We start from the raw sequence: 23,660 nt of genomic DNA, 5'->3' as shown, positions 1-23,660 counted from the left end.
GGAACAAAGGGGCCCTTTGTGAGCACTGTCCCCACCTGAAAAGCAGCACCCAGGGTCACACCTGGTGGCAGAGCTGTCCTTCCCTGCCTTCCATCCCCGAGCAGCTCTAGCATCCAATCAGGGACCCAGGGAAGTTTTGCAGGCTTGGGCTGAGGCTGCTGTGTTCTCCCGGTTCTCCCCAAAGAGCGGTGGCGGCCCATCCCAAGCCTGGCACCAGGACAACGAGAAGGAGAGGTGCCGGTCCTGCGTTCCTGTGGAGGCACCAGGATACAGGGCACCAGCCAGGGCTGGCGGTTCCTCCTTTTGCACCACCCATTGCAACGTGTTTCCAGGTCCCACTTCACGGCTGGGTTTTTCATGAAGTGGGGGGGGGGGGTGTTCATAAAGAACAGAAAACTCTGAAAAAAACCACACTGTAAGATACACATATATGCTATCACTCCAACCATGGGGGGAAAGCTAGAGGCTGGGAGGGGCTCCAGCAGTTGCTGGTCTGGCCTAGATATGGGGGTTCCCATGTCCACAGCCAGATCCTGCCCTCATGAAACTCACACTACAGGTGGTGAAGTTATAATTGAACAGGTGATTAAATACACAATAAAGCAAATCACTTGACCATGCAGATATCAATAATTTGTATGTCAAATCACCCAGAACAAAACTGATGGGCTGAGGAAAAGGTAAAAATGAAAGCAAAACCAGGACAAACATTTACACTCAAAACAGCAGGATATTTAATATGCAAAGAGCTCTGACAAATGAACAAGGAAAACCCCACATCTCAATGATGTCCTTACAAGTGCCCCATAGTGGCAGCGATGACCCCTAGGGCTATAACACCTACCCTGTACTGCATGCCCCTTTCCTCTAAGGGACACCTGCCATTCCACCCTCTTCCAGTGCCACTTCTGAGTAGAGTCGGAGCCCCCTAACGCCAGAATGGAGAGTTGCCAGTGTCCTCGGCGATCTGCTCGGGTCACTGGTCAGTAAGTCCCCCTTGCTTCTCTCCCCCAGCTGACAGGAGCTCTGCCTGTCTGATGGGGGCTGCAGGCTTGGGGGTGGGGTGCAAGCTGGAGGCTCTGCGCTCTTCAAGCCCAGTCCCGCCTCCTCAGTCCCCCTCCAACTGTGACTGTTGCCCCAGCAGCGCGCTCGGCGGCCCCACACAACGCAGAAGCAGGCGGTGGGGGCGCGCCAACCGCAGGCTTTCCAAGGATCCCCTCCCGCGCCATCCGCCCCAGGAGCGAGGTCGAGAAGGCAGGCCCTGCGTTGGAGGTACCGGGCCTCTGCAACACGCACCGAGGGGTGGACGAAGGACTGGACGCGTAAGCCCGGGCCGGCGGCACGCCTCCTCCCAGGACCCAGCCTCCTGCCTTCGGTGGGCAGCGCCGGTAGACCTGCAGGGCGCGTTCCCCGCACGTGGGCGGCCGGCCGGAGAGGGCGGGGCCTCTGGGGGGGGGTCAGGGAGGGCGGGGCGTGGCCTCGGGGCGAGGGCAGGGCTGCCGCGCGCGGCCCTCTCCGCGCATGCGCCATAGAGGCTCGGCAATGGCTGCGCCAGAGGAGTCGCTGAGGAAGCGGAAAACCGGGGACTTGGACCCCGGGCCCGGGTCGCTGCCCGCGCCGGAGCGCGATCCCGTGGGCTGCCCGGCCCGCCTCTGCGTGGGCACCTTCTGGCTGACCAGGATCGTGCTCCTGAAGGCCCTAGCTTTTATTTACTGTGAGTGTGCGACGGGCCAGGGGCTCCTGCCTGTCACTGCCGCCGCAAGACCCCCCGCCCCGCCACTGCGCGCGCCCGCGACTCCGCCCCTCCCCCCTCCGCGCGCGCCCTGGACCCCGTCCCGCCCCTCTGTGTGCGTGCCCTGGGCCCGCCACGCCCCTCCGTGCGCACACCCTGGACCCTGTCCTGCCACTCCGTGCGCCCCCGAGTTCCTGTTCCTCCCCAGGGCCCGCTTCGTGCCGGTACATATCCCAGGCGCTCCCCCGACCCTCCTTCCGCGCGCGCCCTTCTCCCTGACGTGGGTTCGGGTGAGATCAGGTGGCAGGTAGGGAGGTGGGGGGGAGGGGAGGACGAGGGCAGGTGACTTCGCACACGGCCCCCCTTTACCTCTGTCACCAGAGCCGGAGCATCCCCCACCCCAGTCCTCGCCTGCCGGCCATTGGCTCAGCCTGCCTCGGGCTCCCCAAAGTTGCCACCGTCGCGCCCCAGCCCGGAGCAGCTCTGGGCGATGAGGTGGGGGCAGCCCCAGGGTCCCTGTCTCAGGACCTTGGGGGGTCCGGCTAGGGTCAGCTACAAAATCACCCAGTTCATTATTAGCAGGTGGGGGCGGTTTGCATCCTTGCTGCTGCCCTCCCGGCACAGGGGCGCCCAACCGTGAAAGGCAGGAAAGGTTCCCACTCCGTCCCAGGCTTTCCAGTTCCACTGCTGCATCCCCGGCCCACGTGTGGCCCCTTCTGAAATCTGGGAGACACGGAACCTCCTTCACGTCCCCGAAGGCTGAGCTGGGGTGACTGGCTGGTGGCTGGCCAGAGTTTCTTATCCAGTGTTCTCAAGGGAGGAGGCACAGAAGTGGCTTCTCATGCCGTGGGGGCGAGGGACAGCTTTGAGGACTTCCTCAGCAGGTGAAACAGCCCTTCAGCCCCCAGCTATGCAGGACCTGCCTGCTGACCCGTCCTCAGAAAAGTCACTTCATGCTCAAAACCTCGGGACATCCAGCCTGGGAAGAAGGGGATGCAGCTGCCGCCAACCCCCTCCTGCCCTACTCCCTAAAACCCAGCAGTCTGGCTTGGAAGGGAGCAGTCCTGTGAGCACGTGGGCATTCGTGAAGTTCACATTTCATGTGCCCAACCTGATGGTAGTAACGAAGACCGACTCCCAGATTCTCAAATGAGCCTGGGTGTGACGAGAGAGTACCAGGCTGAGATGGCACTTGCCCGGGGCGGGGAGGGGGTGACGGTCACCTTTCTAGAGGGCTGCGGAGAGGCCGGACCCCGGCTCCACCCAGGCGGGTTGCACACTGTGGTCACGGGACATCCCAGCTTAGGTCTTCACCCCCTTCCCTTGGGAATGGAGGGGAAGAGCAGAGCTGAGACAGCTCTGGGACAGCGTCCACCCCACAAACACGTTAGAAGTTTGATGGCGCTCCTGTGCAAGAGCGAGGCTCGGTTTTAAGGTTTTATGTGATAACTGAGCCACCTCCTAGTGCAAAGCAGCGACGCAGTCATTACTGTAAGGTCACTGTGGGATTGCCAATATAGGCTTCAGCTCAGACTCTTTCTCTCTTTTTAAAGCTATTATATATATTAAAAGAAATAGTTCTTTCCAGTGTTGCTTTATCCTCCACAGTATTTAGTCACTCCAGAAGTTTGTGCTGTCACTTAGCAAGAGATGAAGTCAAGATAAAGTGAATCTGTGAGTCTTTAATAGACCTTTAAAAGGGGAGCCTAAGATACGGTGGGAAAAACCCAGCAGCTTTGCTTGCCGAGAGCAGGGCTTGATGAAACCAGGGCTCAAAGGGCTCTTTCAGAAGAGCGGAGGAGGCAGCCTTTGATCTCTGCGGGGATCCTCTGCTCAATTCAGAAGGAAGTGATTGAAGCCACTGGGTCAAGCAGATATTTTGAGCCTGGTGCAGAACATAGAACGATTTGCTTTGACATAAGCATTTCCCCGGGCTTGTAAGTATATTTGGGGTTGAATCAGTGTTTCCAGGAACTAATTTCCCATCTTCCAGAGCTGTGGTTTTCTGGCTGAAAAGACCTGGGACAAGTGGGCAGTCATCCTGCATGTATCTCCTTCTGGAAGGTCCTGGATCTTACTGGGACTATGACCTACACCTTGTCCCTTAGAATCCCAGGGTTTTTCCAAGGTGCCATAGGGGCTCTCCAGATATTTCACTTAATGTTGAATTTTACAATTCAAGACTTGTCATTAAACACACAGCCAAATGTATTCTGTAGAAACTCCCCTTGATAAAAGACATTGAACTTAGGCATGCTTAACCTTACGCATATTGTGTCAAGGGGTGTATAATAAAGATGTAGAGAGGAAAACATGTTGCATCAGAAATGCAGAACGGTCTGGGCTGTCAGTGAAGCCTGGAAGCCAGACCCAGAGGGGCTGGCCACTGCAGCAGGCTTCTGCACTCAGCCTGATGTGTCTGCCCTGGGGCCGGTTCCTTCCGCGGCAGGCCTGGACGTTTCTGTGCAATGCGTCCAAGGTGTATAGGTGCTGGGGGTGAGCTCGCTGTATGCAAGTCAGGGCATGCACGATCCAGGGTTCCTGGGGCATCTGTAGTAGCAGTGCGGTGGGAGCTGACACATGCTCTTCTGCCGGCAAGCAGTGTTTTAACGGGCTCTGCCAAACAATTGGCATAAAGGTTCTCCTGTCATCCAGACGTGTAGACTCCATTTCCGAGAATGTTTAGTGTGTTAAACAAATGTTGAAGTAACACCTGCCCCGTGCATGGGTGCTTCACGAGTACATGTTCACCTCCTGGTAGCAAGGTCCTCACTCCTGGCAGAGAGCAAGGACACAGGTTAAGCCACTGGCCAGGCGTGCAGGGAGCAGTGATGGGCCCCCAGAGTCCGGGCCCCTGGCTCCTGTGCTGTGTTTTATTCACCCCCATGATGCGCTCAATTATCCTGAATACTAGGTTCACGCCTGGGTGCCGCATTCAGGCCCTGAGGCGCACCTGGAGGGACTGAGGCTGCCGGAGGTGGTGGACACCAAACACTGGTGTCCACCCGGCACGGGATGCTGCTCACAGGAATGGCTGAATTCTGGATGAGTAAGAGTTCATGTGACAGGAACTCCTGGCCTGAGCTGTAGCATCTGGGTGCTGTGTTCGTGGAGGGGGCAGGGGGTGCCATGTTCAGTCAGGCCTGTTGCTGTCCCTGTGTATGACAAGGAAGCAACCTGAGTGTAAGGACCATGCTCAGGGTCACCATGGGATGGAGCAGTGGAGCAGCCTGGCAGGGAAGTTCTTGCTGCCCATGACACGGCCCTCTCCCAATGGCCGTTGTGTTGATAGGCATGACCTCATGTTCCCTAAGGAATAATGAGGGCAACAGGAACCCTGGAGAGCTGCAGCAGGCAGCCAGGGGCCAGACATGCTGCCACCCATCTTGTTCTAGAAATTAAACCTGAAGTGCTGAACCCCTCCTTCAGTGGCTCTAAGTGGTTAAAGCTGGATTGAGGACATGGCAGCAATGTTCTAACCTTGCAGCGAGGGGCATGTCGGTTAAATGACTGGTCTGAAGCCTCTTCTGCCAGGCCAGACCCTCGGTTGATGGAAATGCCCCTCCCACAGGGCCAGGAAGGGCCATGGGTCCAGCAGCTGCGGGGCGGCTGGGGCAGACCTCGTGGAGTCTCTGGCATGTGTGTTGAAGCCACTGGTCACTAAAGCTGGGTTTGCCAATGAGGCAGAAGAGAAGCGATAGCCTTGTAGGTGCTGTTAAAGAAGTCCTACAGAGTAAGACTTGTCCAGCCTCTGTTCATGCCAGCTTTTCCTGGACTGGACTCCAGTTGGCTTATTATGGATGAGAATTTGATAGAGTATGTGGGCACTGTGTTTAAACCATGTAGAACTGAGAAATGATCTAAAATAATGTAATGGCAGCTGGTCGGAATTTGGTTGATCACTACTGCTTCACTGGACAGAACCTTCCGGAAGCTTGTGATAGGTGGAAGTACTGAGGCTGAGAGTTGGTCCACTCACCTGAGCTGTGTGACCTCGGCCAAGCCGCTCATGGCGATCATCTCATCGCTGACCCTCATCAGTGGGGTTGTCCCAGGGCTGAGCCAGATTCCCTATGCTTCACCATGGCCACTGAGTACACTTGAAGTAGGAAAAGGACATTTCCTTTGGAGAGCACTCTTGAGACATTTTCCAGTTAGAAAGATGTTTGTATACAAAATTGCTAACAGTTGGTCACATGAAGACAAGCTAGGTGGTGTTGGCATCTGCAGGTGGACCTTGCCAACTGACGTTGTCTGCGGCTGCTGCATCTGAACTCGCTCACATCCTCTTGTCGGGCTGAGCCCTGAATGGGCCCGATGGAATAGCTGAGTGTGTGCTTAGTGACACAGGCTGGGGGCTTCAGGGAATGCCTTCCTGGCTTCCTCTGGAGGTTGACATCTGCCTGTGCTGCTTGGAGAAAGAAGATTCAGCCCAAGGGGAGGAGCCAAGATAGGAGGAAGCTGAGCAAATATGGCTGAGGACCAGGCCCCCGTGACACCAGCCAGAGTGCATGTAGAGATGACGTGGAGTGTGGGCTGCTTGTGCAGAGAGAGCAGTCCCACCGATGGGCCACTTGGTATGAGTCCAGGTTACTTCTGCTGGGGGCAGCTGGCCACCGAGCGTCTGCTCCAGCTGCAGCCACTACCCCTGGGGCTGCTTCCTGAGCCTGGCTGTTGCTGCTGGGTCCCCTCCAGTGGGGCATCCCCCTCCCTGACTGTGGTCCTGAGACCTGCTGGCCTCTGCTCTACCTGGCTCGAATGCCCTTTTTCTCTGTCTTGCCTTTAGACTTAGCTCTTGGCTGTTCTTGTGGACTCCTAACCTGGCCACGGGGCTATGTAATCAGCACTGCCCCCAGCTGCTGTCTGCCTCTGCACAGTCAACACCATCCCCGTCTGCCTGTCCACCTCGTTCTGGCTATACCTCTATCCTCACTCAGTATGGCGTCCCAACTTGTTGCATATGGTCGGTCACTATTAGTGCTTTGCATCCAACTGTGTCCCCCTTCCCTCCCCCTCCCCACCCCTAGCCCATGGGCGTGGCCCACTCAGGACACAGACAGCCCACCCAAAAGGCCCCTGGTTCCCTCCTGGGTTGAATTCGTAATCTCTCCGATCTCATGGTTTCCTGTGTGCTGGTTTGTTCTCTCTTTTTGCTGGAGTGTATCCCTAACAGCTTTTCAAGAAAGGATGTGGAGAAGGTGAACTTTTTCTGTGCTTCCATGCCTGCCTGTGGGATACCGATCTGCCTGGGTCCACGCCTCTCTGTCAAAACAGTTTGCCCTCTGAACTCTGCAGAACTGATGGTGTCTCTGAGCAGTTGGCCGCACGTCCTTTTGTCAGTGGCCTAACTGCTCTCCCCAGAAGCTCTCTGAGTTCTCAGTTGCCCTGCCATTCTGCCATCCAGCCCTGATCTCAGTCCCATGACGCATCTGTGTGAGAGTCCCGTTCTCACTGTTCCTCAGGGTCCTCCATGAGCTTGCTCACTCTTGAAACTCAGGTCTTTAGTTCTGGGTCAGGTTCTTCTGGTCCCACAAAATCTGCACCAGACCCCCAGCTGGGTCCTGCAACCAGGCCGGCTGGGGACCACTCATGTTACCAGCCCCTTAATGAAAATCCTCCTGGACCTAGGAGTTGCGCTCGCAATGGAACCCACTGCTTGGTTGTGATCCTCTGAGCAATGGAGACCACACGGTAGGGACCGGCCAGGGCTCCAAAAGTAACTCCTGACACTGGCGAGAGAATTAGGGGCTGCTTAACGCTTATTGCTCCAGCTCCAGATTGTTGCCTGGAAGTCCTGGGATAAGATTTCTTTTAAAAATCTGACTTTTAAAGGGTCTCACAGGTAGTTTTGGCCCAAACTCTGCAGCTCCTGGTTTTGCTGCCTCAGAATATGCTGCACTGGCGATATGCTCGCCTTGTCTGTCCTGCTCACTGCTCGGTGCCTGTCCTTGCTGTTATGGTTTGAGGTGAACTTAAGGCACTTGGGGAGCACTAGCTCATCCATGAGGGTAAGTCAAGCCTCACCTGGGCTCCTGTTGCTCGGCCTTCCTTCTCGGACAACACCTGAGGGCAGTACTGGAGCACCAAGTAGCACTGCTGCACTGTGTTTGCCAAACTCTAAGCTGTTTTTGGAAGTTTGAGGAAAAAATGAAACAAAAAGAATACTTGAAGCCTGCTTTACTTGCTTTTGTCCTGAGTGCAGTGGCTGTAAGAGTTCATAGGAGGTGGGCTCTTTTTCTTCTGTTTGGGCCACTCAATTCCAGTGAAACTCTGTAAAATGCTTACAATTTCTTTAAAAGGCAAACAACACTGCCCTGCCTCTGTGCTCTCTACAGCACACGCCTTTACAGAAAAAAATATCTGAGCTCATTGTGCCAAGGCCTAGAACTTAACCATAGTTAATAAAAACCACCCGACAGAGAACTACATTTCTAGGAAGATTGTTTTAATTTTATAGCAATTTATCTGAAAGGGAGAGAAAAAAGAGAAAACTATTTTTTCTTTTTGGTTTTAAATAAATTATTTGCAGATCATCCTTGACGATGCCTATTCAGGTGGCGTGGTGCTTCCTGGTCATTCCTCCTAGGTCAGCCTCAGGGTCCCCTGGTGAAAGACTAAGAAAGTCTCCGAGGGTTGGCCCCATTGCCTGCCTTCATGGGGGTGGGGTGGCTGGGCCTTTCTAAGGTTGGTTAATCAGTTTAGCTCTGAGATCCTGTGATGCTCTGACTTGTTTCTTTTGTCTGCTTGGCTATTTTTATAACACGGGTGGAAATTGAAATAGGTTTTTTCCCTCTGAAATCTAAGTACACTCTGTCTTCATTTTTTCCTGATAAATAGGAAGTTTCCTATGCTTCTTGCCTTAGAATTACTTTTTTAAACTATTAAATCAGTGAGACCAAGTCTTGTTTTTCTTCAGTGGCATTGGAGTTTGAATTGTGGTAGCGGATGGAGGACATCCAGCTGTTCAGCCACTGCTGATTAGGCCCTTGTGTAGCCGGGTCCGGCAGGGACAAGGACTGGGCTCTGTGGCGTGTAGTGGCTGGCTGGTCACCATCCACGCTTCCCCCACCTGCAGACAGACTTGAGTGTACGCACATGCAATGCACACATGTACCCACACAGACACATACATATGTACACACATACACATGCACACGTGTGCACACACATGCATAGGCACATGCACATACACATACACACACTTGGTCTGGGCTCTGGCGGGAGCAGCCAGCACTGTTCCTCCAGTTGTGGCTGTGGGGCTGGGTGGGCCCCACTGCAGGGTATCCTCTACGTTGCAGGTCGGTGGCATGTGGACTCTTCTGCCCAATGGTGAGGCCAGGCAGGGTGTGGGGAGCAGGGAGCCTCTGTGCTGCAGCCCTGTGCTCTGCCGTCTCCACCTTCTTTCTTCTTTCTTGGTGCTGCCCCTCCTTCCCCAGTGCCTTTAGGGGACACCAGTCTTTTTCAGCCCGAGGGGCCCCTCTGCCTCCACTGCCCAGGAGGGAGGGCAGGTCTCAGCTCTCTTCTTGCAGGGCACCGAGTGGCACATTGTGGGCTTTCGAGACATTTGCACCTTTTTTTTTTTTTTTTTACTGTTGGCCAAACTACAGACTCTGGATTTTTCTCCAATGCCCAGGACCCAGTCCACAGATGACACTGCATTAGTCCTCAGTCTCCTTCATCCCCTCTGGTCTGTGACAGTCCCTCAGACCTCCCTGCTGTATTACGACAGTGACAGTTTTGAGCATCCCAGTCATATATTTTGTGGAATGTCCCTAAAATTTGGTTAGTCTGACGCTTCCTCACGATTCGACTGGGGTGATGAGCTTTGGGAAGACTCCCAAGAGGGGTCTTCTTGCCACACCATTCAAGAACCTGACATCGCACATCCTACTGGCCACCTGGTGAAGGTGTGTCTGCCAGGTGCATCCCCATATTACCCCCACCCCTACCCCCCGGTCAAGTCACGATTTTCCTGCCCAGTCTCTGATCTCTGGAAGCCAGTCATGGGTCCAGCCCACCCTCGGGGGAGGAGAGGCCTAGCACCGCCTCCTGGAAGGCTGTCTGCAGATATTATTTGGAATTCCTCTGTGAGGAAGATCTGCATCCTCTCCCTTACTTATTAGCCATTTGTGTGCGTCACTATGGGTTCACACACATTTGGTTTGCACTTTGTGCGATGATCTGGTCGCATTGTTCTCAGTTTGTGTCTCAAGTTCTGCCAGGCTCGGCCACTGGGATCTCTTTCATGCTGTCTCCCGTGTCCCTGCTGCATGCCCCCCTCTTACATGAGCACTGCCTGACTTTCTGGCACTGCAGGATGCTGTGGGCTCGTCTTATATTTCCCAGCCCAGCCCTAGATCAGCTGCTTCTCCACAGAGCCCTGGTTTCTCCTCCTGGAGAAGAGTGTTAGAAACCCCAATCTGGGTGCTGGGAGTGCCTACTGCTAGCAGGTGTCTCTGCCTCCCGCCCTCTGGGTGGGCAGAGCTAGGTTATTTGTAGCTGACACATTCACACACACACGGGATTTCTTCTCTGTTTGTCCATCTGCACTCACACCAAGCTACATGTGAGTCCGCACTATGTCTCCAGCTCTAGCCCAGTGCACGGGTATGTCCAGCCTTCCCTCCTGCCAGTGAGAATGTAGCTCCCACCACCCCCATACCCCCCAGTGCACATGCAGAGCAGGCTCAGCCTTGTTCACCCTTACCCCAGGAGGAAAAGCCAGCAGAGTACAGTGTCTACACGCAGTTCCTTTTGTCCCTGTCCTTACAGCTTCCACTTGGAACATTTTCCAGAGTCACTCAGGCCAGCTCCTCCCCTCCCCCATGCATCCAACGAGGTCATGTTGCGCATTTGTAGCAGAGTTAGGTCTGCTTGCCACAGTCTGCACCCATCCTGGAACCCCTGGCCCTGGGTTGGGTGTTCTGAGTCTATATACTTGAGCCTACATTCTGTAGGTTTTGACAACACACAGCCATCTGTCACCCGGCACAGTACGGAGCAGTCCTGTCCCCCCAGAACTTCCCATGTGTGTGTGGCGACCACCCCCTTCACCCCGGCACACTCTGATCTGTTTTCTTTGTCTGCGGTCTCGCCCTCTCCAGCATGACATGTGAATGGAACCATGCAGCATGCAGCCTTGGGGTCTGGATTCTTTCACTTAGCAAAATGCATTTAAGGTTCAGCCAGTCGTTGCGTGAATCAGGGCCACTGCCTTTCATCTCTGAACATTACTCCCGTGTGTGAGTGCTCCACCGTGTGCTCTTCCATTTCCACGCTGAAGGGCATCTTCCTCGTCTCCAGTTTTTGGTTATTACAAACACGGCTGCTATGAACATTTGTGTGAAGGTTTTTGTGTGAGCATAAGTTTCCAGTGCACGTAAGTGGGTACCTGCATAGACAGTGGGGTCGGTGGTGGGCCTTGGTTTGGCAAAACACCGCCAAACTGCCATCTGCGGAGGCCGCTTCATTTTGCATTCCCAACAGCTGTGAGCAGGAGTTCCCATTGATCTGAATCCTCTGGCATATTTGGTGTTGTCAGATTTTTATTTATTTTTATTTTGGCCATTACAATAGGTGTGTGCTGACATCTCACTGCAGTTTAAATTGGCATTTCCCCAGTGACAGGTGACATTGAGCATCAGCCTCTCACATGTTCATTTACCATCTGTGTGTCTTCTTGGTGTGAAACAGGCAATTCAGTGTCAGTTCAGGTCTTTTGCCCTTTTACTCCTTCCCACTTTTTAAATCAGGGTGGTTGTTTTCTTACTGCTGGGTATTAAGAGTTCTTTAAATAGTCTAGTTACAAATCTTTTACCAGATGTGTGATTTGCAAATGTTCTCTCCCAATCTGTGACTCATCTTTTCATTCTCTTAAAAGTGTCTTTTGCAGATCAGAAGTTTTTCATTTCAGTAAAGCCCAATTTGCTAGTTTCTTCTTTCATGGATTGTGCTTTTGGTGTTGTATCTAAAACTCATTTTCAAACCCAAGTCACAAGATTTCCTTCTATATTTTTTCTAGAAGTTTTATACATTCATGTTTTACATTGAGGTCTGTGGTCCTTTCTGAGTTAATTTTTGTATAAGGTGTGAGGGATGAGTTGAGGTCCATCTTTCTGCATGTGGACATCCAATTGTTCCAGCATTGCTTGTGGAAGACACTGCTCTTTCTCCATTGAGTCGTCTGGGCACCTTTGTCAGGGTCAGTCATTATGTTTGCGAAGATCTCTTTCTGGGCCCTCTATTCTGTTCCACTGATTTACATGGCTATCCTTTTACCAATACCAGGCTGTCTTGATTACTTTAGCTTTACAGAAGTCTTGAAATTGGGTAACGTGAGTCCTCCAGCATTGTTCTTTTTCAGTGCTATTTTGCCTATTCTCGTTCCTTTTCCTGTCCATGTACATTTTAGAATCAGCTTGTCAATATCTACAGAAAACCTTTGATTCAGATTGTGTTGAATCTGTGGATCAAATTGGGGAGAACTGACACCTTCATAATTTTGACACTTCCAGTCCATGAACATGGTATATCTCTCCATATATTTAGGTCTTCTTCGATTTCTTTCATCAGTGTTTTGTAGTTTTCTATGTATATATTCTGTTTATATATTGTTAGATTTATATCTATGTACTTTTGGGGGTTTGCTATTGTAATTTTTTAAAAATTTTAGATTATAGTTGTTTATTGCTGATATATATGAAAATAGTTGACTTTTGTATATTGACTTTGTATCCTGTGACCTTGATAAACTCATTTAGTCAAAGAGTTGTGGGGTTTTGTTTTTTTTGTAGATTCTTTGGGATTTTCTACAAAGACAGTCATGTCATCTGTTAATAAAGACAGTTTTATTTCTTCCTTTCCAATCTATATGCCTTTTATTTCTTTTTCTCGCCTTATTGTGCTAGCTAGGATTTCCCATACAACATTGAATAGTGAGAAAGACATCCTTGCTTGTTCCAAATCTTAGGGGAAGGTATTCAGTCTTTCATTTCTAAATATGATCTTTGCTGTAGGCTTTTTATAGATCATCTTCATATGTTAACGAAGTTCTCTTCTTTTCCTAGTTTTCTGAAAGATTTAAAAATCATGAATAGATGTTGAATTTTGTCATGTGCTTTTTGTGTGTGTCTGTTGATATTATCATTTTTTTTCTTACTTAGTCTGTTAATATGGTGAATTATTTTGACTGATTTTTAAATATTGAACCAGCCTTGCATTTCTGAGAGTCAGTTGGTTGTGATATATTATCTCTTCTTTTGTGAGTTTTGGTAGTTTGTATCTTTCAAGTATTTGGTCCATTTCATCTAAGTTGTCTTATTTTTTATCTTAGAGAGATTTGTAATATTCCTTTATTATCTTTTTAATGTCTGTGTGATCAGTAGCAGTGTTTCCTTTCTTATTCCTGTTATTGGTGTCTTCTTTTTTTTCTTTGTTAGTCTAGCTAGAGGTCTATCAGTTATTTTGATCTTTTCAAAGAACGAGGTTTTGGTTTCATTGATATTTTTTTGCCTGTTCTCAATTTCATTGATTTTTGATCTTATCTTTTTAAAATTTCTTTTTTGCTGCTTGTTTTGAGTGTAATTTGCTCTTTTTTTCCTGCTTTCTTAAGGTAGAAGTTTGGATTTGAGACCTTTTATCATTTCTAACCTGAGCATTTTACTGTAGATTTCCCTTTAAACACTGCTGCAACAGCATCCCACAATTCTTGATATGGTGTGTTTTTATTTCCATTCCATTTAAAAATATTAAAATACATTAATATATTTTATTATATTTTAATATAATACAAAAGTATTAAATATAATACAAAAATATTTTGTAGTTTCTCTTGAGCCTCCCCCCCTTAAAGCCATGGGTTATTTAGAAGTATATGGTTTAATTTCCAAATATTTGGGTATATTTCCAGATAACTTTCTGTTATTGATTTCTTGTTTAATTCTATGTGGTTAGGGAACATATGTTTAGATTTTAATTCTTTTCTATATGTTGATATTTGTTTCATGTCTCACAAAGTGGCATGTCTTGGCGAATGTTCCATAGGTACTTGAAAATAATACATATTTTGCTGTTGGATGGAGTGTTCTATAAATGTCATACAGTGGTGGCTTACTGTTCAATGCTAGCTGAGAATCTATAAATGTCAGTTAGGTCAAGTTTGTTATTAGTGTTGTTCAGATCTGTAGCCCTGTTGATTTCCTGTCTACTTAATTTGTTGAAAACAGAGAGGAATGTTGAAACTTCCAGCTATAAATGTTGACTGGTCTATTGCTTCTATCAGCTTTTATCACTTTTTGCTTCCTATGTGTATGTGTGTATCTTTATTGTTAGGTTCATACACATTTAATATTTTGATGTTCTCTTGTTGAGCCCTCATCAGTATGCAATGTCCTCTTTTATCCCTGGTGTTATTCTTTGTTTTTAAGTTTACTTTTTTATGATATTAGATATAGCTACTCCAGCTTCCTTTGGATTAGTGTTTGCATGGTGTATCTTTTTTACTTTTAACGTATATCTTTATATTTAAAGTGGATATCTTGTAGATGGCATAGATTTTGACCCTGCCTTTTTAAAAAATCTAATCTACGATTTCTGTCTTTACTGGTGTGTTTAGAGCATTCCCACTTAAAGTGATGGATTAAAATCTACCGTCTTTCCAGTTATTTTCTACTGGTTCCTTCTTTTCTCTTTCTTTTTTCCTCTTTTTCTGTTTTCTCTTTGGCTAATTGAGCAATGTTTTAAAGATTCTGTTTTACCTTCTGAATTGATTTATTATTTAAAACTGTTTAAAGTTTTTATTGCTTTCCCCCAGGATTTACAATATACACTTTAAGTTAATTTGAATCTACCTTCATGCAATAGTATAACACTCTGTGTATAGTGTGAGGTCCTTTTAGTAGCATGTTCCCGATTTCTCCCTCTGTCTTTTGTGCTATTTTCTCATGCATTTTTCTTTACATATACACAAACACACAATTCATTGTTACTCTTCTTGCTTTAGACCAGGGGTTGCACACTTTTCTTAAAGGGCCAGACAGTGGATGTTTTATACTTGGAGTGGAGATGAAGTGAAACCCCATTTTCCTGCCTCCATCTCAGCCCCACCCAGTGATACATTTTTATTTACTGTAGAAATGCATGGTATTGTTTTGCTTTTTACAAAGTGCAGATCATGTCACACAGCTCTTCAGCATGAGTTTTTTCCACCTGGGGGTCTTGGTGGTCCCTGAGAGTCTATATGGAAGCTTCCATTGGGCCTTTCCTATCCTGGTGGATGCAGCGTTTCTCTGTTCTTCAGGTTTACAGACAGGCGTGTGGTTCTCTCCCTAGCAGCCTCTCTGTGTAAACACGTCCCTGTAAACACTGACATGTAGAGGATGTGAAAGTGCTCTTGAGGGGTGGGAGTGGTCAGAAATGAACTCGGAAGCTTGGGCTTTGCAGGAGGGAATCATGATTTCCATGTAAGCAGTTGGCGCCGCACCCGTGGCATGTTCTGGGAGTAGCGCTGTCTGCAGAGATGTGGGTTCTCCCAATGGGTTTCACAGCAGAGAGTACTGAGTGCAGCCCAAGATGGTCAACTGAACATTTGTATGTAACAGGAGTGTTTTATACTAATGTGTGTCTACTTTACTTACACATACACCTGTAAGTAGGTAAGACATGGGTATTGTATACATATACATGTACATCGAGTCTTCTCCAGGTTGGATTTCCCAATAATCGCATCCCCCCACACACTCAGTCTGTACTTTGCATTCCAAACCATTACTCTGACCCTGCCTCCTCTTATCACCCAGCCAAGCCCCCCTGCTGGTGTCCACAGAAGGTTTGCTCCCACTCACATCCCTCTGTCCTCTCTCTTCTCTTCCAGTCGTGGCATTCTTGGTGGCCTTCCATCAGAACAAGCAGCTGATTGGAGACACAGGGCTGCTGCCTTGCAGAGCGTACCTGAGGAGCATCCAGAAGTACTTTCAGGGGAGGGTGGGCTGGGATGCCCTGGCCTATGCCCCGACTGTCATCTGGCTGATGGACTGGTCAGACATGAACTCCAACCTGGACTTCCTTGCTCTGCTTGGACTGGGCATCTCATCCTTCATCCTGATAACTGGCTGTGCCAACATGGTCCTCATGGCTGCTCTCTGGGTCCTCTACATGTCCCTGGTCAACGTCGGACAGGTCTGGTGAGTAGAAAGAGTGGGGTGATCGTCACTCGGCGTTCTGTGATGGTTCACGCTGCAGACACATACAGGTCTCCTGGCAACTGGAGGGACTGGGCAGCTCTCTTCTCAGATTAATTCAGAGGAGCATCATCGTTTTACTTAGGCCATGGTGGAGGCTGCTAGCTGCCAATCAACCAAAACACAGTGGCCTTTCTTCTTTGAAAATAAAATCCATATCTGTGTGGTGTGGCATGTCCCCACCAAGAAGACCCCATTGCCAGCCTGCGTGAGCCATGGGGATTGGAGAGGTGGGACAGGAGCCCCCAAGTGGGGGCAGCACTCTGAGGGTGCCTGATGTTGTGGCATGCCCCTTCTGCCCTCACCCCTCCTCATGTGCTGGGGCCAAGACCAGACTCGCCGCTGGCAGGAGGAGTGGGCTCCAAGCTGCGGAGGTGAAGATGTATGCCAGGGATGCCACGAGGGGTGAAGGAGCTCTGTGAGGACACAAAGGGCATATCAGGGCAGCCTGCAGATGGAACACCTATGTGAGAGTCGAGGAGGGGCCAGGAAGAACGGGTTACTCTTACAGGCAGGAGGAAGGGATGCACTCTTATTTAAAGTTCTACATTCCAGAAAAGGGAGGGCACCTACCAGGGGAAGCACAGAAGACTCTGTGAGAGAAGGTTAAGTTCTGAGAGAGAGCTCTGGGGTGGGGTGGTTGACTGTGTAGACATGCAGGAAGTGGACGTGGGGTGGGCATCCATGTAGAGCTGCAGAAAGTGGACGTGGGGGGGGGTGTTCGTGTAGACCTGCAGGAAATAGATGTGGAGTGGGAGTCTCTGTTGACATGTAGGAAGTGGAGGTAGGGACGCTGGCTCTGTAGACCTGTGGGGAGTGGACCTGGTGGTTGCTGTCTGTGTGGACGTGTAGCAAATTGCAGTTCCCTGGGCTCCTGTGGGAGGCTCCATGCAGGAGGCATCTGTCCTCTGGTAAATGCTCCCATTGGGTGGCTTGAAGGCTTATGCAGAGCTGGTAGAGGATGTGGGGTCTCCTGGGGTTGTGGAGTGGGGCAATGTCACTTCCTGGAGATTGGACCTTAAACCCAGACAGGCGGAGGCTTGGGTCTTCGATGAGACCTTCAGTTTAACCTTGCTGATCTGTTCCGTGGTCTATAGGGCTATGAAGTGTTGGGGGCCACCTCCCTGCAGCACATCCTGTCCTCACCTGCACCCTCTCCTCACTAGAGAGATGCTGGGTTGCTGTGAGATGGGGTGGGGGCACAGGGTCAGGGAGGCCGAGCATGAGAGACACCCTGCAGAGAAGGGGAAGAGGCATTGCCCGGGTGCTGTCTGCAGAGCGACTCCACCTCTCGGCCACCCGACCCCCCACTCCTGCCCGTGTACCTCGGCAGACAAACTATGCCATTCAGGACTCCGTCCCTGGCAAAGGACCCGGGAACACTTGAGCAGAACTCTATACAGGTGGGGGTGTGCTGAAGTGGAAAGTAGGCTGAGTCATTGAGGACACACCAGAGGCTGCTGCAGTTGATGGCTCAGCCGTGAGCACATCTTTCGCTGGATGCATGCATGGGTCCCCGAGCAGCCAGAGACACATTCTATGTGCATACACTGTGACATCCAGGTCCACACGGAAGCCATGCTGGTTTCCTGGAGAGGGGTTATTTCATTCACTGCATGTTCTTCTTGAATGGCAAGGGTGGAAACGGGCGTTGTTTCATGGCGACTGTGGCTGGTGCACCATTAGGTGGGCAGTCTCTGGTGGCCCTCACACGTCCACTCCTGTGAGGGGAGCATGCCTCCTCCTGCTCTCTGTTGCCAGGACTGCCTTCCTGCTGTCCTGATGCACTCATCTCACTCAGTGCTGCAGGCAGGAGTCCAGTGCATCCACGTGGTGATGGCGGGGGCCATGGATGCCTCCAAGGCAGGGAAGTGGCTCGAGCCACACAGTCACTGCCTCACACAATGATCGGCGCATCCTCGGCACCTCACATGGAGGGTGTGCACTTTCACAGGTGTCCAGGAAGACTGATTTCATCTCCTCCCCTGCATGGCCGGGCATCTTTGTGCATGTGCATTTTGCTTTGCTTCAAGCAGATGCCAAGGTTGGGCACAACTGTCCTGATAGCACACACCCTGTTGTTGCTTGGCCACCTTGGCTGTTTTTTAATTTAGTACGCTTAGTCTCTCAGAGCAGCTGCAGACCACAGCATTGCTTTAAGAATGGTAGAGTGCCGTGTGCCCCATGCCCATTTCCTGTCATCAGCATCTGGCAGCAGCGGGGCATTTGCCACTCTGCTCACTAACTGAGTCCACACTTCACTCACATTCCCCAGTTCTCCCACCTCCCCTTTCCTTCCTGGGACCCCACCCAGGACCCCCGGGATCTCCATTGTGTCTCCTTGGGCTCCTCTGGGCTGTGGCAGCTCCGCACGTGCTGTAGGGGTGCTGGAGAGCTGTGGGGGTACTCAGGGGTTTCGCAGGCAGCTCTCCCATGGGGAGCGTCTGAAGTTTTCCCTATGGTTCGACTGGGCTGTGGGTGTGGGAGGAAGAGCGAGAAGGAGAGCTCCTCATTCAGCGGGCCAGGCTCACAGTCAGCACACTGTCCCCGCCGGTGTTGCCCTGAGCGCCTGACGCAGCACGCATGTGGGTTTCTGTGCCATGAAGCAACCCTTCCCCCTTCCCCTCTGCTCTCTTGGCAGAGGTCGCTATGTGCAGTCCATAGAGAGGCATGGGGGTCTCTGCCCACCCTCTCAGGAGCAGAGGATCTGCATGGTGATGAAGAGTTCTTCAGCACAGGGGCTTTGTCTCTGGTCCCCTTTTATCTGTTTATTCTGTTCTTTGTTGTGTCAGTATGGACTTGTGCATATTTATCTTGGTACTTTGAGTGTCTGTCCTCTTGGTCTAGGAATTTAAACATCTTGGGCTCAAAAACATTTGAGACAGAGAGAGCCAAGGCTTGACAACTGTCATTGCATACAATTTTAAATAACATTCAGGAAGAATCTAACTCTGCTTAGAATGGGCCTTTCTAAAACAACAGAAGTTCACGGAATGTTGGAAACCCTGATTATAGGTTCTGCTCCAGTTTCCTCAGTTAGCATCAACTTTTCCAAAAACTTGGATTTCTGACTCTTTTATCTGTGCTTTACTTTGGCAATAATCCTGAAGGGTTTCTTTGTTGCTATTCAGGATGATGCACAATCAATCTTTTCTCCATCTTCCCAACCCCCAGAAGGAAGAAAAGATTATCTCTAGAAACTTGGACCAAAGTCGGGGCATCTCAGGGGTCCTCCTTCCTGCAAGGAGCTGCCTTTGGCACTTCCTTCCCAGATGGAAGGGACAGCGGATCCACTTCAAAGAGTGCCCGGGGCAGAGGCCAGCAGCCGCAGGAGATATCAAGGGGCCAGTCCAGGTGACATTGTACTCAGCTGCTCCATTTTTAACTAACAGTGGTGAAAAACTTATTTTGGCTCCAGGACTTAAACATAAGCTTAAACGTAACAGTGTCCCACAAACACCCACAGAACCGTCTCCCCCACCTGCCTCACCCTGGTCTGTAGCCCCAGTCCCGAGTGGGTGCGGGGGCTGTGCCCCTCTCTCCTGCCTGGGCTGCTGTCTGTTTGTTAGTTCATGTGAAGGGATTTGACAGGCGTAGACGTATTTGATGCATAATGAATGAATTCCTATTTTAGTTTTACAAGGTTCAAGGACCCAGGGGTGCGAGGGGTGGTAGTCACCCCCACAGAGCTGGGTGCTCAGGGGTGCCCATCGTGGACATCTTCATGATCATTTCATGCTTCTAAACTACCTGGGAAAACTGGACCTGCCGCAGTTCGTCAGAGTTTGTCTCAGACATCTAACTCTTCCCTCGAGCTTACTTCCTGCTTGTGAAAAGACCTCAGCTTTATGGGTAGCGCAGAGCACTGCGTGTTCAAAGTCCTGCAGGTGAGCGTGCTGCGGTGTGGGAGCTGACGGCCGGGGGCCTCTCTGGATGTCTGATAGCAGATGGTCGCAACTTAAGTCACAAATGCACCTGTGTGTAGGGCCCTACAGTGCATAGCTCACCCCAAGTGGAGGGCTGTGATCTCAGGCTGGCCAGGGGGACTCAAGACAGGGCTCCTTGTGCTGGGGTGCCTGCTAACATCCTCTGTTCAGCAGCTTCCAGAGCAATGTCAGCACTAGAAGTGGATGAGCACAGAGGCGGTCCCAGCAGGCACTCACTGTGCAGCTCAGGGTCAGGTGACTTTCCTCTGGCCTCTCTGGTCTACTCTGAACATCTACCATGGGGTTGAAAGTAATGTCCGAGACTGTTCAGGCCTCACATTGTAGGTGATTTTTTGGCCTCGGGTCAGTTGCCTTAGAAGACTCCCCACAGTTGGCAGTTGCTGCCCTGGCCCTAGACGGGAAGACACCACTGTGTTCTTGGCCTGCCAGGGGCTCTGTCCCACCTTGTCCAGCATCTCTGCCCCACCAAGACCTGCCAGGAGATATGCTTCCTTCTAGCTCAAACGTTGGACCCCCCTCATGGTGGTTGTAATTACAGAGTTTGGTGTCCAATGTTGTAGAGAGTTGCCCACAATAAAGTGAATGTGGGAAGCAAAGGAGGGATTTGTCCCCCAGCATCCAGCCTGTTTCCCTCCCATCGTGGCTGGGGTAGTGTGTGGAAGTTCTGCAGCCATGGCATGCTCCCATGTGGTCCTATGTGCGTTGAGCGACCTCATAGGATAAAGGACTAGTTGTGTGCAGAGAACTGCGGAGAAATCAGTTTCCAGCCCTCTGCATTTGCTTCTGTGTGAATTCCATTTTTCACCAGTAGCTTGTTTTTAGATACATATGAATCAGCTGTTTCCAGAACGGTTTTCTATAATTAATATTACAAATGTTTTCTTAAATTTTGTCGTTTTTCTTAATAGGACAAAAGATATATATTCCTTTGACACCAGAGAGCACAGCCCATTGTCATCAGGGGATTCCAGAGGAGCAACAGCTAAAACTGAAGGTGCGAGGACAAGGGAGCATGGAGCATGGCTGGGCCTGGAGCCCGGCTGTGAGCAGCTGTGAGCCACCAAGCCAGCCAGACAGGGAGTTTAAGAAGATGTTTCATATTTAAAACAGTCTTTTAAAATAAAAGACCAGCATTTATGACTTTCGCCTCTGTCCGTGACAGAGTTACAGGCATGGAACCAGCCTTACTACCATAAAACAGTAAAACCAAGTGAAATATGAGACAGCACGTTTTGGACACTGGACAGCAGGCAGCACAGGACCACAGGGCTTTCTGCCTGAGGCACACGCTGTACGGCAGCCGGGGAGGGCCCAGCAGGGCACTGAGGCCTTGCTGAACTGCAGAAGCAGAGGCTTAAGTTCAGGGCAGCTTGAGCTTGTACGACTGGGTACCAAAGTGAGAGGAGCTACACAGAGACTGGCCACAGAAACCAACACAGGGTCCCTATCATCTGTGGGTAAGCAGTAAGCCAAGAATGTGGAGGGTGGGATTCTTTGAGGCTCAGTAGAAAACAGCAGCTAGGGATCTGGGGGCTCATTGGTGATTCTGGAGGTCACATAGTGCAGGGTGACATGAACATTCCACCCAGTGTCTGGAGGGACCTTGCTTAAGACCCCAAGCACTTAGTTGCCCCAGAAGGGCCACACCTTAGAGCAGGGCTCCTCTAGCCCTAGAATTAGGGTTATTCGAGACCAAGTTTTACAGAACTTGAAAACAAACCTTGAAAAGATCAAGTTTATTCGGTAAATTAACTGCTTGCCAGAACAGATTCATACACTCTTCATAGGAAGCAAATACAATCAACCTTTCAACAATCTTTTTATTTTTTATAATGTCAACTATAGAATAAAAAATTACTAGACATTTAAAGAAGCAGGAAGTATGTTTCCTAACCAGGGAGGAAAAAGAACAGTCAGTAGAGATTAACCCTGAGATTACCCAGATGTTAGAATTAGAAGCTTTATAAATACTTTCAAGGACTTAAAGGAAGTTGTGGTTGTAATGAATGAACAGATGGAAAATTTAGCAGAGAAGTAGAATCTTTAAAAGGAGCCAGTTGTAAATTTTAGAATTTAGAAATACAGTAGCTATACTGGAAAACCCATTGCATGGGCTTGACAGCAGGTGGAAACGGAAGAGGAAGGCTCCGTGAACTTTCTGAGAAATGAATGGAAACTGTCCACATAAAAGAACAAGCAGAGGAAAGATCAAAATGAATGAACAGAGCTTCAGTGACTTGTGGGATAGCAGCAGGTAGCCTAACATACATGTAAATAGAGCCCAACAAAGAGGACACAGAGGATGGGGCATAAAAAGTACTTGAAGAAGTAACAGCCGAAACATAAAAACTTAGAGATCGAGAAGCTCAGCAAACCCTAAGTAGCAGAAATGAAAGAAACCTACATGTGGGCACGTCACAGCCACACTACTGAACAGTCTTTAAAGCATCTGGAAAAAAAGACACTACATTCAGGAGAATGGAGATTCAAATGATATCAGGCTTCCTATAACCACTGGAGGCAGAGGCAGTCAGAAGGCATCTTTACAGCGCTGGAGGAAAAACAATCGACAACCCAGAGATATACCCAGTGACAATATCCTTCAAAATGAAAGCATGGTTAAGACATTTTCAGATAAATGAGAATTGAGAGGTCTTTGCCAGCAGACGTGCTGTAAAAAAGGTTAAAAGAATATTCAGGCTAAAGGGATTGTTGCTAGACAGAAACTCACATCTACAGAAAGGAGTAAAAAGCACTGGAAATGGTAGCTGTGGGTAAATATGAAATGATCTGTATTTCTTTTTTCTTAATTTCTTTAGTATACATGAGACTATTTAAGGCAAAAAATTATAGTACTGTAATGTGGAGTTTACAGTGTAGTAGTATACGTGACACCATTATCACAAGGAAAGGTGGGGACCTCACTGAACCTGTAAGGTTTCTAAATTGTGCGTGAAGCCGTAAAATACTAGCCGTAGGCCTCCTGTGAGTGGTGGAGGATACATGTTGTTAGCCATAGGGCAATTATTTTAAAAAATGCATACATGTACAGCTGAAGAACCAACAGATTAATTAAAATGGAGTGTTTAATGCGTTTGCTTAAGCTAAAAGGCAGGAAGGAAGAACAGGATTAAAAAAACAGATGGGACAGTGAAAAATAACCAAATGGTAGAGCTAATTCAGCCATATCAATAATTATATTAAATGCTAGTGGACTAAAATCCTAATTAAATAACAGAGATTTAGAAAATATTTTTAAAAGCAATATCCAAGTCATGCAGTTTTAAAGAGATTTACTTTCATATAAAGGCACAAATAGGTTGGAAAGGACAAAAAGGATATACCACATAAACATGTCGGAATGCTAGGGTGGCCGCATTAACTTCAGACAAAGTAGAGTTCAGGACATGGAATATCACCAGCGACACAGAGATTTCATGATGACAGAAGGGTTGATTGATCAGGAAGACACGATGATCATAAAGGCACGTGTGCCACATCACAGAACCTCACGATTTGATAAGCAAAAATGGACAGAACCATGGGAAAAAGGTACAAACTCACAATTTATGATTGGAGAGTTTAACATCACTTTCAGTAATTGAAAGGAGAACTAAGCAAAGAAATCTGTGAGGATGTGGATGGTCAGAACAGCACTTTCCGCCATTGTGACGTAATTGATGGGCCCCAGCATCCCTGAACACTTCAGGGTGTGTGTCCTGATAACAGCATTCTGTGACATTC

At 49.4% G+C, this 23,660-nt stretch overlaps 1 protein-coding gene across 1 annotated transcript; it reads left to right on the top strand.

The window, feature by feature from the left end:
* The first annotated feature begins 1,542 nt into the window (after window positions 1-1,542).
* On the top strand, window positions 1,543-20,972 carry LOC134380969 (lipase maturation factor 1-like). The gene is made up of 3 exons (XM_063101069.1): window positions 1,543-1,714; window positions 15,603-15,912; window positions 20,825-20,972. The coding sequence occupies exons 1-3, from the start codon at window positions 1,543-1,545 to the stop codon at window positions 20,970-20,972; spliced, it is 630 nt and encodes a 209-aa protein (XP_062957139.1).
* The last annotated feature ends 2,688 nt before the right edge of the window (window positions 20,973-23,660 follow it).

The sequence above is a fragment of the Cynocephalus volans genome, chromosome 6 (assembly GCF_027409185.1).
Source record: "Cynocephalus volans isolate mCynVol1 chromosome 6, mCynVol1.pri, whole genome shotgun sequence".
In the NCBI taxonomy this organism is placed as follows: domain Eukaryota; kingdom Metazoa; phylum Chordata; class Mammalia; order Dermoptera; family Cynocephalidae; genus Cynocephalus; species Cynocephalus volans.
The sequence above is the reverse complement of the archived record's forward strand: the minus strand, read 5'-3'. Positions and strand labels throughout refer to the sequence as shown.